General features: G+C 30.9%; 1 protein-coding gene across 1 annotated transcript; it reads right to left on the bottom strand.

Annotated features, from left to right (window-relative positions):
• Positions 1-3,840: 3,840 nt before the first annotated feature.
• Positions 3,841-8,769, bottom strand: Gmer (GDP-L-fucose synthase-like protein). The gene is made up of 2 exons (XM_075299380.1): positions 8,437-8,769; positions 3,841-4,817 (listed from the first exon to the last, which is right to left on the bottom strand). Exons 1-2 carry the CDS (start codon positions 8,674-8,676, stop codon positions 4,092-4,094), a joined length of 966 nt encoding a protein of 321 aa, XP_075155495.1. The 5' UTR covers positions 8,677-8,769; the 3' UTR covers positions 3,841-4,091.
• Positions 8,770-15,720: the final 6,951 nt, after the last annotated feature.

Below are 15,720 nucleotides of genomic sequence, written 5' to 3'. Positions count from 1 at the left end.
CTTACTTCCTTTACAATGCTCACTTTGCAGCAAAGGTTTCAAAGTTCTTGGTACGTATGTTTTACATGCGAAAAGGCATATGGATGACTTGGAGGAAGAATGCAAAGAATGTGGTAAGAAATTCATAAATGCCTTTGAACTAAAAGTTCATATGCGATGTCACAATGGCATAAAGCCTTTCTGCTGTGAAATTTGTGGTATTTCATTTCGACAGATACAAACCTTTACCATTCATAAGCGTAGCCATGAAAAGAGATATTTGCACACTTGTCCCACATGTCCCAAGGGATTTTACAGTAAAGGTAAATTAGACGATCACATACGATCTCACAAACAAATACGTGAGTTTGTTTGCAAAACATGTGGCAAAGCTTTTATTATGAAGAAAACATTACAGCAACATCAAGCTGTCCACGAGGATGTAAGAAAACATTTATGTTCGCTATGTGGAAAGTCCTTCAAACTTAAAGTGGGGTTAAGCCAGCATATGAAAACACACGGTAGAAATTCCACTAAATTAAAAAGCGAGGAAGTAAAATAAAATGTTAAAGTTGTAAATAAAAAGTCTGCAATATTTTATTTTAATTTAAAATAATACGACGTAATTTTAATATCAATGCATATATACGGGAGTCGTCTGATAAGAACTTTGCCTATAAAAAAATCAAACATTTTTGAAACTTCATGATTTATTTTCATTTCAACTTGATAACTATTTTTTACCCTTTCTGAAAAAAAAGGTTTCCACATACGTATAAAATAGACCGGCGGTGATTCTTCCAATTGATATTTATGTAACATACTATTAGTGATAAGAGAATACAGTGATTGCGGTAAGCTTTTCGTTACCAAATGTAAGCGCGGCGTGTAGAATTGCAATCAGAATTTTTCGACGTTTTTAAAATTTGGAAAAGTTGACTTTGAATTTTCAAATCTTTTCAAAATTTGGAAAAGTCGACTTTTTCAAAATTTTGGAAAAGTTTACATTATGAATGTTCGACTTCATTTCATTTTTATTTACTTTGAAAAGTTTACATTGAATTTCGACTTTTTCAAATTTTAGAAAAGCTGACATTTAGAATTTTCGACTTTCTTATCGAATTTTTATCTTTTTGGAAAAATTGATATCGAATTTTTGACTTTTTTTAAATTTGGAAAAGTCGAATTTTTGAAAAGTCTACTTTTCACAATGGACTGTATAGTCTAAGTGAGTCTGAAACTTAATCGGGCAGCCACTTTAACCTAACCTAACTTTTCAACTTTATTAAAAATTGGATGATTTCAATTTTTCGACTTTTTAAATTTTGTAAACAGTCGACATTTGGAATTTTAGATTTTTATAAATTTTGGAAAAAACAACATCTCCAATTTTTTACTTTTTGGAAAAGTCGACTTAGAATTATCGACTTTTTTCAAAATTTGGTAAAGTCGACTGTTTTTCAAAATTGACAAAAGTTGACTTTTCGACTTTTTGGCAAGGTTGACTTCGAATTTTCGAATTTTTGCTAACGTTGACTTCGAGTTTTCGACTTTTTCAAATTTTGGAACACTCATAGAAAAAAGTCTGCTAAAAACAGCAGTCGATGTCTGCTGTTATATTTTTGTACTTCAGGGCCAAATGAACAACAATTTATAAAATTTTTAGGTTATACATTTTCCCCCAAAGCATATTTAAGAACCAAAAGTAGTTTTTGATATATTTTTGCACCGTAATATACTTACAAGCTCCTAAATACGATCAGCAAACATTTTGTTTGCTGTTATGCCTCAATTCAATAAATATTCAGATTTTTGGTCACATACTATAGATATTCATAAAATATTGTTTTAATTATGTAATGTCCTAAGTTGACATTTTTATTTGTTTTAGCCAAAATAAAACATGTTTTAGAGTAATCGAGCTTCAAAAATAGCACGAAATGTTTGCTATTTCAGCAAACAGTGACTGCCGTCCCTTTTTCAGCAGACTTTCTGCTGTTTTAGCAGACTTTTCTGCTGTCCCTACTAACAAATTTCTTTGGGTGAAGAGAAAATTTTTGCGGTTTCTGACTGACAAAATTAAGAAAAATCGTAATTGACTTTTTGCCGAGTTATTGACTTTTTGGAAAGTTGACTTCGAATTTTTAAGACGACTTTTCGACTTTTTTCAAAATTGGAGAAATCCAGCTTCAAAATTTGTAATGTTGACATTTTGGAACTTTCTCAAATATTGGAAGTCTACATTTCGAATTCTTGACTTCTTGGTATAAAGGCCACTTCGACTTTTCCAAAATTTGAAAAAGTCGAGTGGTTTTTAAAATTCGAAATGGTTGGCTTCGAATTTTCGACTTTTTAAAATTTTGGAAAAGTCAACTTTTGGGGCTTCCGCCTTTTTCAAAATTTAGAAAAGTAGAAATTTGGAGTTTTCGACATTTTCGAACTTTAAAAAGTCGACATTTCGAAATTTTGACAAAATTTTCTATAGAAATAAAGTTTTGACAAAATTTTTTCTCGAAATAAAATTTTGACAAAATTTTCTATCGACGAAATAAAAAGTTGACAAAATTTTCTATCGACGAAATAAAATGTTGACAAAATTTTCTATAGAAATAAAATGACAAAATTTTCTATAGAAATAAAATGTTGACAAAATTTTCTATAGAAATAAAATTTTGACAAAATTTTCTATAGAGAGGTAATTTTAACAAATTTTTCTATAGAAATAAAATTTTGACAAAATTTTCTATAGAAATAAAATTTTGACAAAATATTCTATAGAAATAAAATTTGACAAAATTTTGTATAGAAATCAAATTTTGACAAAATTTTCTATAGAAATAAAATTTTGACAAAATTTTCTATAGAAATAAAATTTTGACAAAATTTTCTATAGAAATAAAATTTTGACAAAATTTTCTATAGAAATAAAATTTTGACAAAATTTTCTATAGAAACAAAATTTTGACAAAATTTTCTATATAAATAAAATTTTGACAAAATTTTCTATATAAATAACATTTTGACAAAATTTTCTATAGAAATAAAATTTTGACAAAATTTTCTATAATAAAATTTTGACAAAATTTTCTATAGGAATAAAATTTTGACAAAATTTCCTATAGAAATAAAATTTTGACAAAATTTTCTATAAGGATAAAATTTTGGCAACATTTTCTATAGAAATAAAATTTTGACAAAATTTTCTATAAAAATAAAATTTTGACAAAATTTTCTATAGAAATAAATTTTGACAAAATTTTCTATAGAAATTTTATTTATTTATTTATTGAATCATAAAGTAATATAAAGCCTTCAAAGCCAATAAACATAAAATTTTAAATAAAATAAAATTGTAACAAAATTTTCTATAGAAATAAAATTTTGACAAAATTTTCTATCGACGAAATAAAATTTTGACAAAATTTTCTATAGAAATAAAATGTTGACAAAATTTTCTATAGAAAGGAAATTTTAACAAATTTTTGTATAGAAATAAAATATTGACAAAATTTTCGATAGAAATAAAATTTTGACAAAATTTTCTATAGAAATAAAATTTTGACAAAATTTTCTATAGAAATAAAATTTTGACAAAAATTTTTATAGGAATAAAATTTTGACAAAATTTTCTATAGAAATAAAATTTTGACAATATTTTCTACAGAAATAAAATTTTGACAAAATTTTCTATAGAAATAAAATTTTGACAAAATTTTCTATAGAAATAAAATTTTGACAATATTTTCTATAGAAATAAAATTTTGACAAAATTTTCTATAGAAATAAAATTTTGACAAAATTTTCTATAGAAATAAAATTTTGACAAAATTCTCTATAGAACCAAATAAAAACCCAACACCATTATGTGATTAAATTTATTATATTTCATTATTAAATTAAAAATACTTATATTATAAACGAAATTAATACAAGAGAACATGAAATGCAATAAATTCGCGTTATACGCTAAATGCATTGTGGGATAGAACTTTACTATATTTTGTTGCTCACATGAGTACATATTAGAAAATTACTAACTAAAAAGCGGTGAACGAACAATCGTTTTCGTTTTAAGCAAAGCGCCAAACATATTATTAAAAATATTATTCTCCTTATTTCCTAGCTTCATCATAATTTTCTATATACCATTGTACAGATTCTTTTATTGCTTTTTCGAATTCAGTAAATTGAAATTGTGGCAAGAAAGTCCTTAGTTTCTTATTCGAAGCTGTTTTCTTATACTGACCATCTGCTTTGCTAGTATCACATTCAATTTTTCCTTTAAAGTCGAAGGCTTTTGCTATCGCTTTGGCTACATCCAATATAGAGACCTCCTGTTGTTCATCCACACTTAAAATAATCGGCTCAACACTTTCATAATTTCTCAAAACCCATACAATTAGCTTAGCCAAATCAAGACTATAGATAAATTGTCGCATTGGTTTGCCCGTTCCATAAACTGTGAATGTTTTATTTTCTTGTTCTATATCGGTATTTTCATTCAACAGCTTATGCATCCGATATATCATACCTGGTATAACATGACTTACATCGGGCTTATAGTTATCGTTTGGACCAAATATATTACAAGGAATGATCGAAGTGAACATATGACCGTGTTTATCGTGATATGCATGATTTTGAATATCGATTAAACGTTTCGCATACGAGTATCCATAATTTGATGTATGTGGTGGTCCATTATGGACCATAGTTTCGTCTATGGGATATGTTGTTTTATCTGGAAAAATGCATGTACTTAGACAGGAAATGACTTTCTTGCAGCCATATTCATGTGCTGTTTGAAGAACATTATCGTTGATTTGAAGATTGACACGCTGTAAAAAAATTAGAAATAAAAACATTAAACAAAAACAAATTAATTTAATTCAATTTTTCGCTCTCTGAAAACCAAGTGTTCATTTAGATTAGGACCTCAGAACAATAGATAAGATAGTCCCCATCTTATGGGTGTTTGGATATGCTGAAATATGGGGGAATATAAGGCAAATGATCTGGCTAGGCGAGCAAGGAAATGATATGTCACTTGACATAGAAGGTGGCACACTAATTTTAAAAAACCTATTTATAAATAATACAAATAAAATTATAAATATACGAATTCCTTGAATATTCTATGCATATTTTCAGGCATCACAATTGGGGAGAAAAAAGTGCTCAATAGTGCTCAACATTTACAAAAACTATTGTACCAAACAAGTTAATTAAAAAAGTGGCACAATATGACAAAAAGGTTCAAAAATTTTGTAAAAAGTAGCAAAGAAGTATCAACGCTTAAAAAAGGTGGCAAATGTACTACTAAAGTTGTAAATACAAGGGTATCACTGCCTCTTATAGACCTTCAACTTTAGGCTCGAAACCTACTAAAAGTGGTTTGGAATCTCTTTTTATATCCTCCACCATAGTATCGGGGTATATTAACTTTGTCATTCCGTTTGTAACACATCGAAATATTGCTCTAAGACCCTATAGAGTATATATATATTCTGGGTCGTGGTGAAATTCTGAGTCGATCTAAGCATGTCCGTCCATCTGTTGAAATCACAAGCGAATGAAACAAGCTATCGAAACTGAAACTTGGCACAAGTAGTTGTTATTGATGTAGGTCGGATGGTATTACAAATGGGCCATATCGGACCAATTTTACGTATAGCCCCCATATAAACCGACGCTCAAATTTGGCTTGCGAAGCCTCTTGAAGGATAAAAATTCATCCGATCCGGTTGAAATTTGGTATGCGGTGTTAGTATATGGTCTCTCACAACCATGCAAAAATTGGTCCAAATCGGTTCATAATTATATATAGCCCCCATATGAACCGATCCCCAGATTTAGCTTGCGGAGCCTCTAACAGAAGCAAATTTCACCCGATCTGGTTGAAATTTGGTACGTGGTGTTAGTATATAGTCTCTAACGACCATGCAATAATTGGTCCATACCGGTCTTAATAATATATAACCACCATTTAAACCGACCCCCAGATTTGACCTCCGGAGCTATTGGAGAAGCAAAGTTCATCCGAACCGGTTGAAATTTGGTACGCGGTGAAATTGCGCTAGTATATGGCATTTGCTATATACTAGCGCAAGTATATGGCCGCTAACAACCATGCCAAAATTTGTCCATATCGGACAATTTTTCTCTGGTAAAAATTATTCTGTTCTTCCCACCAAAGACTTGAACTTGCACTCCATCAGCGAACGAAGAGAGTTTTGGGAGAACTAAGATCTGGCTGGGATATCTGCCTCATATACATGTTGTTTTTGTAGCAGTTTATTATAATTTCATCCATTTTTATGTTATGCGCTTTGGTACTTCAGCTGGTGTCCAGATCAAGGAACTCTACGGCTTGGGTAGGATGTGCCCAGAGTGATCTATTGGTGAGGCGAGTATGTTTAGCCAGACAAGAGAAAAGATGAGGCGTGTCATGTGGCCTTTGGTGGCAGATGAGACACACGTCAGCTACGCTGTTACCAATCACTGATAGATAGGAATTGACGCAGCTGCACTTGCCTGATATTAATTGGGCCAAAACTTCACTATTCTGCTGTGGGAGATCTCTTTCCACCGGGGTAAACTTGTAGCTTCTCACCGCTTCAGCTACAGTATCCCCATGAATCCTTTTCAGACAGCCTGATATAGAGGCCCTCTTTTTGTAGCGCTGGATCTCGCGCTCCTGATGATGTAGATCAACCCTTACATTCCTGGGTTGTGGTTTTTTGTCCATGAGATGGTGGTTTGGATGTTTACTACGATAACAAGTCAGAAGATACTGCTTTGACAGCATATAGTTGAGTCTACTCAATCCCCCGGCGGCGGGTTCTTTGCACCGCATTGACACGATGGGTCCTACACTTCGGCCAGTTGCTGCCTCATCAGTGTACGTGTTGTTTCAAACTCATATACTACTTGGCTCGAACAACATTGGAACAGATGTTATGCCAGGTGTTGTATTGCCCTGTTAATCTCACATCGATTTGAGCGCATTCTGGTATCAGAGTTTCTGATGAACGTGACGACACTAGTTTATAGGTCAAAGTGATGGATTCAGATTACCGGACTAAAAGGCAGTCATTGGCAGCCAAACATAATGGAACCAATGTTAGGTTAGGTTAGGTTGCAGAGGGTGACATCAATGTTCTTGAATTGATGCCCACTTAGACCAGTATAGGTCCATTGTGATCCCTCGATGTGATTTTTCAATCTTTCTCCTTCCGATGCGGTCCGCTTTGTCCCAGAAACTTCCACCTGCTCGTTCTCTTTGAAAGAAATCTCAGAATAACCAACCAGAGGCCCTGATGAATGCAAGTATGTTCCTTAAGCTGCACTCCCGCAGATCAGTGAGAGCCTGAAAGAAAAAGGAGCCCAGTATCTTGTTTCTTCTAAAGGATAAAGCTGGGCACTGACGTAGGAAGTGGTACGAGTCCTCCGTAACTTCCGGGTCCAGGCACCATCTACAGATATCATCGTCTTTAAGTCCTATTCTTACCATGTGTTTCCCAAGTGTGTTATGTCCTGTTATGATACAAATCAATGGCCGTAATTACTCTCTGTTCATCGAAAACCAAGAGAAACAATACTTTATTGGCTGATCTGTTACATGTAGGAACGCCTATATCAACATTGTACTCCTTCATAACAAAAGATTTCCTTTGTTTCCCCCGTAAAAAAATTGTGTGAAGTGTTCTTATCTGTGGGGCAGTAAAGTAGCTTTCATAGCAACCTCTAGAGAATATCTTCCCCGTCAGACTTTCACTTGTATTCGAGATTATATACGAACTTTTCCCAATGTTGTCCTCTGGAGTGTGAACTTTTAGAAAGTCCAGATCAAGGAAAGGATATTAGTTCTATGCCCCATAGTTTGGGACAAATCTACTTTAGCAAAAGTTGTTAAAAAAAGTGTAGAAGAAGGGATTTTAAAGCGAAGAGCGTAGTTTTCGAGATACCGACCCCGACGTTGAGACTTTCTCCTATGGACAAAGTGGGCTAACGAGAACCCAACGTGGACAGGTGGCAGGGGTTCGAGACTTTCTCCTATGGACAGAGTCCAAAGTGGGCTAACGCGAACTCAGAACCTCTGCGGGATCATGTTATACTAAATATATTACTTTTAGGATGATTATGTGCAATGGATACTAAATCCAATATACGTGATAATTAAAACTTTAGGGCCCGTAACTCTGAAAATAGGTCTTTCCAGCAAAAGTGGTATATAACATTTTGTGTTTAGAATCGAGAAGTCTACACGCTGACCAAAAATTGGACCAATCGGCCGACTTGTACTAAAGTAGATTGAAGCCTATAGTTTTCCTATGACTACTTCTGCAACACTTTCGATGTGATATAAACACAAGAAATGCACTTTGGGTGCATACCCGTGGTAGAATGCGTCATAACATTGATGCGGTTACTACTGTGCAGTATTATTACACTTACCAGAAAATCCAAATTGTTATTCATATTATGAAATAAACCACCAACCATTGCAGCCAAATGAATCACATGCGTTGGTTTCACTTTCTCGAATAAAGCTTTGGTGGCTTCCAAGTCCTTTAGATCTCCATCTTTGGAACCGGCAAAGTACCAGTTCTCATCAACAGAATTTTCTTCGGATGTTACTTTTTCTAAAGCCTTCCCCACGAGTCCAGTTCCACCAGTAACCAAAACTTTACGCATATTTTTAAAATATTTTGATGTTGTATACAGTCTCAAATGTAAATGGCTATATGGAAACTTGGAAACTAAAAACTCAACAAGTTACGAACATATGTTACCTGTCATCCTAAACTATAATCGCTCAGACAATTAGGGTTGTCATTATAGGAAAAAAAACACAGATATTGATTATAATGCCGTTCACACGCAACGTAATAACAAGATAGATTAAGATAGATTGAACAGCTGACTTTTTATGAAGTCCCTTTTCTGAGATTTGCTTATCGCTTTCCCATACAAAATATGGAGATACGCATTTTGTAGTTTTTTTTTCAGCAAAACTCTAAATTAAAAGTGGAAAAATATATATCATGACTGTTATATTTTTATTTCGTTCGAAACCGAACATAGTACCCAAATTAAAGGTGTACAATCTCTAAATCAAATGTACAAAAACAGATATAAAGACAATTACATTTTATCAAGTCTTGTCAAATTGTGGATGGAAAAGATCCAAGGCATTGATTTCTACATTAATTGATTCAGAAAAGTAACCGGGGAAACAAACTGATTTTCAGCTTGAAAAGTGAACATAGTACTTGCCTTAAGGCTACAAAAGTGAGATTTCAAACAAACAAGGCGTTTGCGACTAAGTTGTGATGTGAGTGGTGTGTGAGTAGACGAAAAATCAACTTTTTCAAAAGTCGAAATTTTTTTTCTAATTTTTGAAAAATTCTATTTTTGAACCCTACACCGAAAGGTATTAGTTAGAAGACACAGAAGTAAAATCTAAACAAAAATTAAAAGCAGCAGCAATCGCAAACATTGTCTGCTACTTTTTAAAAATTCGACTACACTTAAATTCAATTTTTCTTAATTTTGCCACTCGAGCCAAAAATAATCTACCAAAATTTGAAGAAAATTTTGTCAAAATTTTATTTCTATAGAAAATTTTGTCAAAATTTTATTTCTATAGAAAATTTTGTCAAAATTTTATTTCTATAGAAAATTTATCAAAAATTTTATTTCTATAAAAAATGTTGTCAAAAATTTTATTTCTTTAGAAAATTTTTTCAAAAATTTTATTTCTATAGAAAATTTTATCAAAAATTTTATTCCTGTAGAAAATGTTGTCAAAAATTTTATTTCTATAGAAAATTTTGTCAAAATTTTATTTCTATAGAAAATTTTGTCAAAATTTTATTTCTACAGAAAATTTTGTCAACATTTTATTTCTATAGAAAATTTTGTCAACATTTTATTTATTTATTTTATTTTATTTTATTTTATTTTATTTTATTTTATTTTCATTATGTAATTTGAAGCCACATAGCGGCCAATTTATGTAAATTACAATGGACTACTAACCGTGACTAAAGTATAATTGAAGTTATGACAATGTAAAAATATATGCGAGTATATAAAAAGTATAATTACATATATGAGGTATAAAATAGATTAATTAATAATATGACAAAAAATGAAATATGACAATTATAATTAATAATATGATAAAAAAATATATAAAAAAAATGAAATATGACAAAACATTTTTAGTTCCCATTATGATTGAAAAAAGACAAAATAAGAAAATATTATTTACTCAAACAAGCACAACAAAGTAGCACTACTAACTAACTTCTATAGAAAACTTTGTCAATATTTTATTTCTATAGAAAATTTTGTCAAAAATTTTATTTCTATAGAAAATTTTGTCAAAAACGTTATTTCTATAGAAAATTTTGTCAAAAATTTTATTTCTATAGGAAATGTTTTGTCAACATTTTATTTCTATAGATAATTTTGTCAAAAGTTTATTTCTATAGAAAATTTTGTCAAAAATTTTATTTCTTTAGAAAATTTTGTCAAAAATTTTATTTAATTCAATTCAATTCAATTCAATTCAAACATTTATTTCTATAAAACATTTTGTCAAAAATTTTACTTCTATAGAAAATTTGGCAAAATTTTATTTGTATAGAAAATTTTGTCAAAAATTTTATTTCTATGGAAAATTTTGTCAAAAATTTTATTTCTATAGAAAATTTTGTCAAAATTTTATTTCTATAGAAAATGTTGTCAAAAATTTTATTTATGTAGAAAATTTTTTCAAAATTTTATTTGTATAGAACATTTTGTCAAAATGTTATTTCCATAGAAAATTTTGTCAAAATTTTATTTCTTTAGAAAATTTTGTCAAAAATTTTATTTCTATAGAACATTTTGTCAAAATTGTATTTCTATAGAAAATTTTGTCAAAAATTTTATTTCTATAGAAAATTTTGTCAAAATTTTATTTATGTAGACAATTTTGTCAAAATTTTATTTCTATAGAAAATTTTGTCAAAATGTTATTTCTATAGAAAATTTTGTCAAAATTTTATTTCTATAGAAAATGTTGTCAAAATTGTATTTCTATACAAAATTTTGTTAAAATTTTATTTGTATAGAAAATTTTGTCAAAATGTTATTTCTATAGAAAATTTTGTCAAAATTTTATTTCTATAGAAAATTTTGTCAAAAATGTTATTTCTTTCGAAAATTTTGTCAAAAATTTTATTTATGTAGAAAATTTTGTCAAAATTTTATTTGTATAGAAAATTTTGTCAAAATGTTATTTCTATAGAAAATTTTGTCAACATTTTATTTCTATAGAAAATTTTGTCAAAAATTTTATTTCTATAAAAAATTTTGTCAAAAATTTTATTTAAATAGAAAATTTTGTCAAAAATTTTATTTATATAGAAAATTTTGTCAAAAATTTTATTTCTATAGAAAGTTTTGTCAAAATTTTATTTCTATAGAAAATTTTGTCAAAATTTTATTTCTATAGACAATTTTGTCAAAATTTTATTACTTTTTTTTTTCTCAAACTCATTTATTTGCAATCTATTTACAAAGAAATAATGAGCAAAATTTTATAAAACATTATAAATAACAGGTATTTAAGTTCTATTAAACTTAAAAATTAATACAATTTTCTTTTTTAACGTAATCTTATTTGAAATAATAATAGCAAATACGGTGCTTCATTATGTATTTATGGTGCTTAATTATGTATTTATAACAAGAATATTTTTCTTTATTTTCTAAATGGGAGATCTAAAACATGAAGTCTTTTAAGCCTTTTAATCTCATCACTATCATCTAAGAGTGTTATAGCTAAAATATTTGGATGGTAGCTAAGTCTATTGAGATACTTGGAACTATATCAGCTAGTTTCCTGCATAACAGTTGGCATATTTAAATCATTGTGTATTGTAGAATTTCTAACATACCATGGTGCTTTAACAATTGTTCTAAGGGTCTTTGACTGAAATCGTTGCAATATTTCAATATTAGAGTTGCTAGCTGTTTCCCAGAGCTGTATACCGTACGTCCATACAGGTTTTATAATCGTTTTGTAGATCAAAACTTTGTTCTCTAAACTTAGCTTCGACTTTCCTCCAAGTAGCCAATATAGTTGTTTCATTTTCAGATTTAATTGTGTTCGTTTAGTTTTTATATGTGTTTGCCAATTCAGCTTTCTATCAATATGTATTCCAAGATATTTAACGCTGTTCGCTCTAGGTATAACCACGTCATTTAATGAAAGGCGAGGACAATCTCCCAATCTTAAGGTATAGGTTACGTGCGTGGATTTCTCAGCATTAACTTTTATATTCCATTTAGTTAACCATTTTTGAATTTCTTGAAGTTCCGTTTGTACTAAACTTGAAGCTGCGGTACGTGAATGACTTGATGCTAAGATAGCAGTATCATCTGCATATGTGGCTGTAGTAACATTATTGCTGGATGGCATATCTGATGTAAAAATCGTATATAGCAGTGGCCCTAAAACGCTGCCTTGTGGTACGCCAGCCCTTATTACACCTATGTCAGAATTCATATTGTTAATGTTAACGTAAAACTTTCTTTCATGAAGATACGATTTTAAAAGTATATAATAAGGAGCTGGGAGCAATTTCTTTAACTTATATAGAAGTCCTTCATGCCATACGCGGTCAATCGCCTGTTTCACGTCGAGGAAAACTGCCGAACAATATTGCTTGTTTTCGAGACTCTCTCGTATCTTCTTTACTACTCGATGACATTGTTCAGGAGTCCCATGACTTTGTCGGAATCCAAATTGATGTTCTGGTAATATATTTAATGATTCAATAATTGGAAGTAATCTTCTTTGGAAGAGCCTTTCAAACAGTTTAGATAACGTAGGCAATAAACTTATGGGTCGATACGAACTCACCTCGTGTTCAGGTTTATTGGGCTTTAAAATCAAAATTATTTTTGCATATTTCCATTGCGTAGGATAATATGACAATCGCAATATGGCATTAAATAAAACCGTGATGTAGATACTTGCTTTTCTTGGAAGTGATTTTAAAGTTTTTCCATCTATGTTATCGTAGCCAGGAGATTTTTTATGGTTTAATTTCTTGAGCTCATTTTCAATTTCATGAGCCCGAAAGGGCTTAATGGGCTTGGACAATAGACAGGCGACATCCAAATATCCTGTGATTTCCTCACTATCAGAACGGGAGCAAAAGGAAAATGGCGTAAAAGTCTCCTCTAAATACTGTTTGAAAGCTTGCGCTTTGCTTTTATCACATTTGCACCATGAACCTGACCAATCTTTAATTGGAGCATTACGCTTTTGAGGCCGTTTTAGATATTTTGTGGCATTCCACAACTTGTGTTCATTGTCGCCCGATGGACTCAAATTGCTTAGGTAATTCCCTAAGAATTTATTCTTTTCATTCTTAAGGCAATGATTAAGATTTCTAACCGCACGGTTAAACATGGTTTTATGCAGAGGTGTTCTGTTTCTTTGCCATAATTTCCTCAAACGGCGTTTTTGTTTAATAAGGTCTTTTATTTCTCTTGTAACTTTCAGATCAGATACAATGTTTTCTTGATCAGGAGTGGCCCTAAATGCGGCTTCATGTATTAGTCTTGTGAAACATTCAATAGAGTCATCTATATTATCACCATGTGCAATTCGGTTACTAAGATCTAAATTATTTTCAATCCAAGTTTGAAATTCAACTATATTTGTTTTGTTAGTAACTAACTTCGGAGATTTGTGGATAGTGCAAGCATTCGCGTTGTAATAATTAATAACGATTGGGCTGTGGTCAGAGCTTAAGTCATCCGAGTTATGAATATCAAACGAAGTACTGGATATACCATTATAAACCACAAAATCAAGGAGATCTGGCATTTTTGTTAGATCGTTAGGCCAATGTGTTGGTGTTCCGGTTGATAAGGTGGAATAATTGTTTCTCATGATGCATTGGTATAGCTCCTTACCCTTGGGATTAGTTATACGAGAACCCCACCAGGGATGTTTGGCATTGAAATCTCCGCCAACTATAAATTTATTGCCCAATTTCTTGAAAAATATTTCAAAATCTTCACATTTGACATTGAATCGTGGGGGAAAATATATTGAATATATCAATACATTATTGTTCTCACTTCTGATCCTTATTCCGGATGCTTGAATAAAATTTTCAGAAACAGGTTCTGCGATTTCATACTTAATACTATTTCTAATTAGAATGGCTGCTCCTCCATGCCCCCTGTCATCAGGGTGATTAGTATTGATTAAATCGAATCCACGCACTCTAAAAAATGACCTACTGGTTAGATGGGTTGCAGAAACTAAAAATATATCGACGTGGTTAGTTTTGAGAAATATCTCTATTTCTTTTAAATGATTGGCAATGCCATTGGCATTCCATATTGATAGAATTAAATCTAATGGCATAATTTGTTCATTATCATGGAGATCATGTTAATTAGGGTATTGGTTAACTCAATTTGCTTATTCAACATAGCTTCTATCTTTTGAAGAAGATTATTCTGATTAGGTTCAACACCTCTGGTAACTTCTGAATATGACATATTTGTGACATTATGTGTACGAAAATCACTCTGTTGGTTTTGTTCATTAAAATTAGGCTGAAAAGTCGACCTTCTTCGGTTTTCTTGATTTGTCCTTTTCCTTATCATATCTTGATACACTGAGCATCCTTTGTAGCTGGCGGTATGCGTTTGAAGGCAATTGACACATCTTGGGGGAACATCTTTAGATTTCGAACATTCTGTTGTTGGATGACCTAGGCCGCATTTAACGCATCTGTAAGCCTTTTTGCAATACGACTTAGTATGACCAAATTCTTGACAACGAAAACATTGTACAATGTCATCAAAACGCTTTGGGGGCTCAACCTGAATAATTGCATTTTCAATCGTTCTCAAATTATAGATTTCGTGATTATTTGGATTGGGATCCAAATCCACAAAAAACATCGGTAATGGCAATTTCGTTTGGCGACTGATGATATTTCTAACACTGCGCACCGGGTGCCCTTGGGAAAGTAATATGGCTTTTATGTCAGATACGGATGTAGTATGATGCAGACCCTTAATTACAACTCTATAAGCCCTTTCGTTTTTAAGTTGATAGGTATGGAAGGCCTTTTTTGAGCTTTCTAAGAACTTCACAACTTTACGGTAAGAATCTACATTTTTGGTTACAAGCCTAACTTGACCATCTCTTAAAGATTTAAACGAAAAATTTTCAATAGATATAATCTTACATATACTAGCAACCATTCTAGATATATCAGCAACATCAGGACAATTTTGTCAAAATTTTATTACTATAGAAATTTTTGTCAAAATTTTATTTCCTTCGAATTTTTTGTCGAAATTTTATTTCCATAGAAGATTTTGTCATAACTCTTGTAGAGGAATATTTTGCAAAATCTACCAAAACATCAAAAATTCTTCCAATCTACAAACAGTAAAAAAATCTACCATTTTTGGTAGAATTCTACCAACTGTGGCAACCGTGAGTGGGCTGTAATAACTATATCTAACCTAACCCAACATACACCCAAAGCAATTTGTTAGAAGACACAGAAGTAAAATCTACTAAAACAGGCGAAAATGGAAAGCAATCATTCTTTGCTGAATAAATTCGATTTAAAAAAATCATGTTTTATAAAAACAATAACAACTTTTCCCCATTCCCTTTATAAAAAAAAATCTCAATAA

The sequence above is a fragment of the Haematobia irritans genome, chromosome 3 (genome assembly GCF_050003625.1).
Source record: "Haematobia irritans isolate KBUSLIRL chromosome 3, ASM5000362v1, whole genome shotgun sequence".
Taxonomy (NCBI): domain Eukaryota; kingdom Metazoa; phylum Arthropoda; class Insecta; order Diptera; family Muscidae; genus Haematobia; species Haematobia irritans.
This window is presented reverse-complemented; position numbering and strand designations above follow the sequence as displayed.

Coding starts and splice junctions, on each gene's coding strand:
- Gmer (XM_075299380.1), bottom strand. CDS start 8,676: ATGCGTAAAGTTTTGGTTACTGGTGGAACTGGACTCGTGGGGAAGGCT. Junction 4,818..8,436: donor ATAACAATTTGGATTTTCTG/GTAAGTGTAATA, acceptor ATTTTTTTACAG/CGTGTCAATCTTCAAATCAA.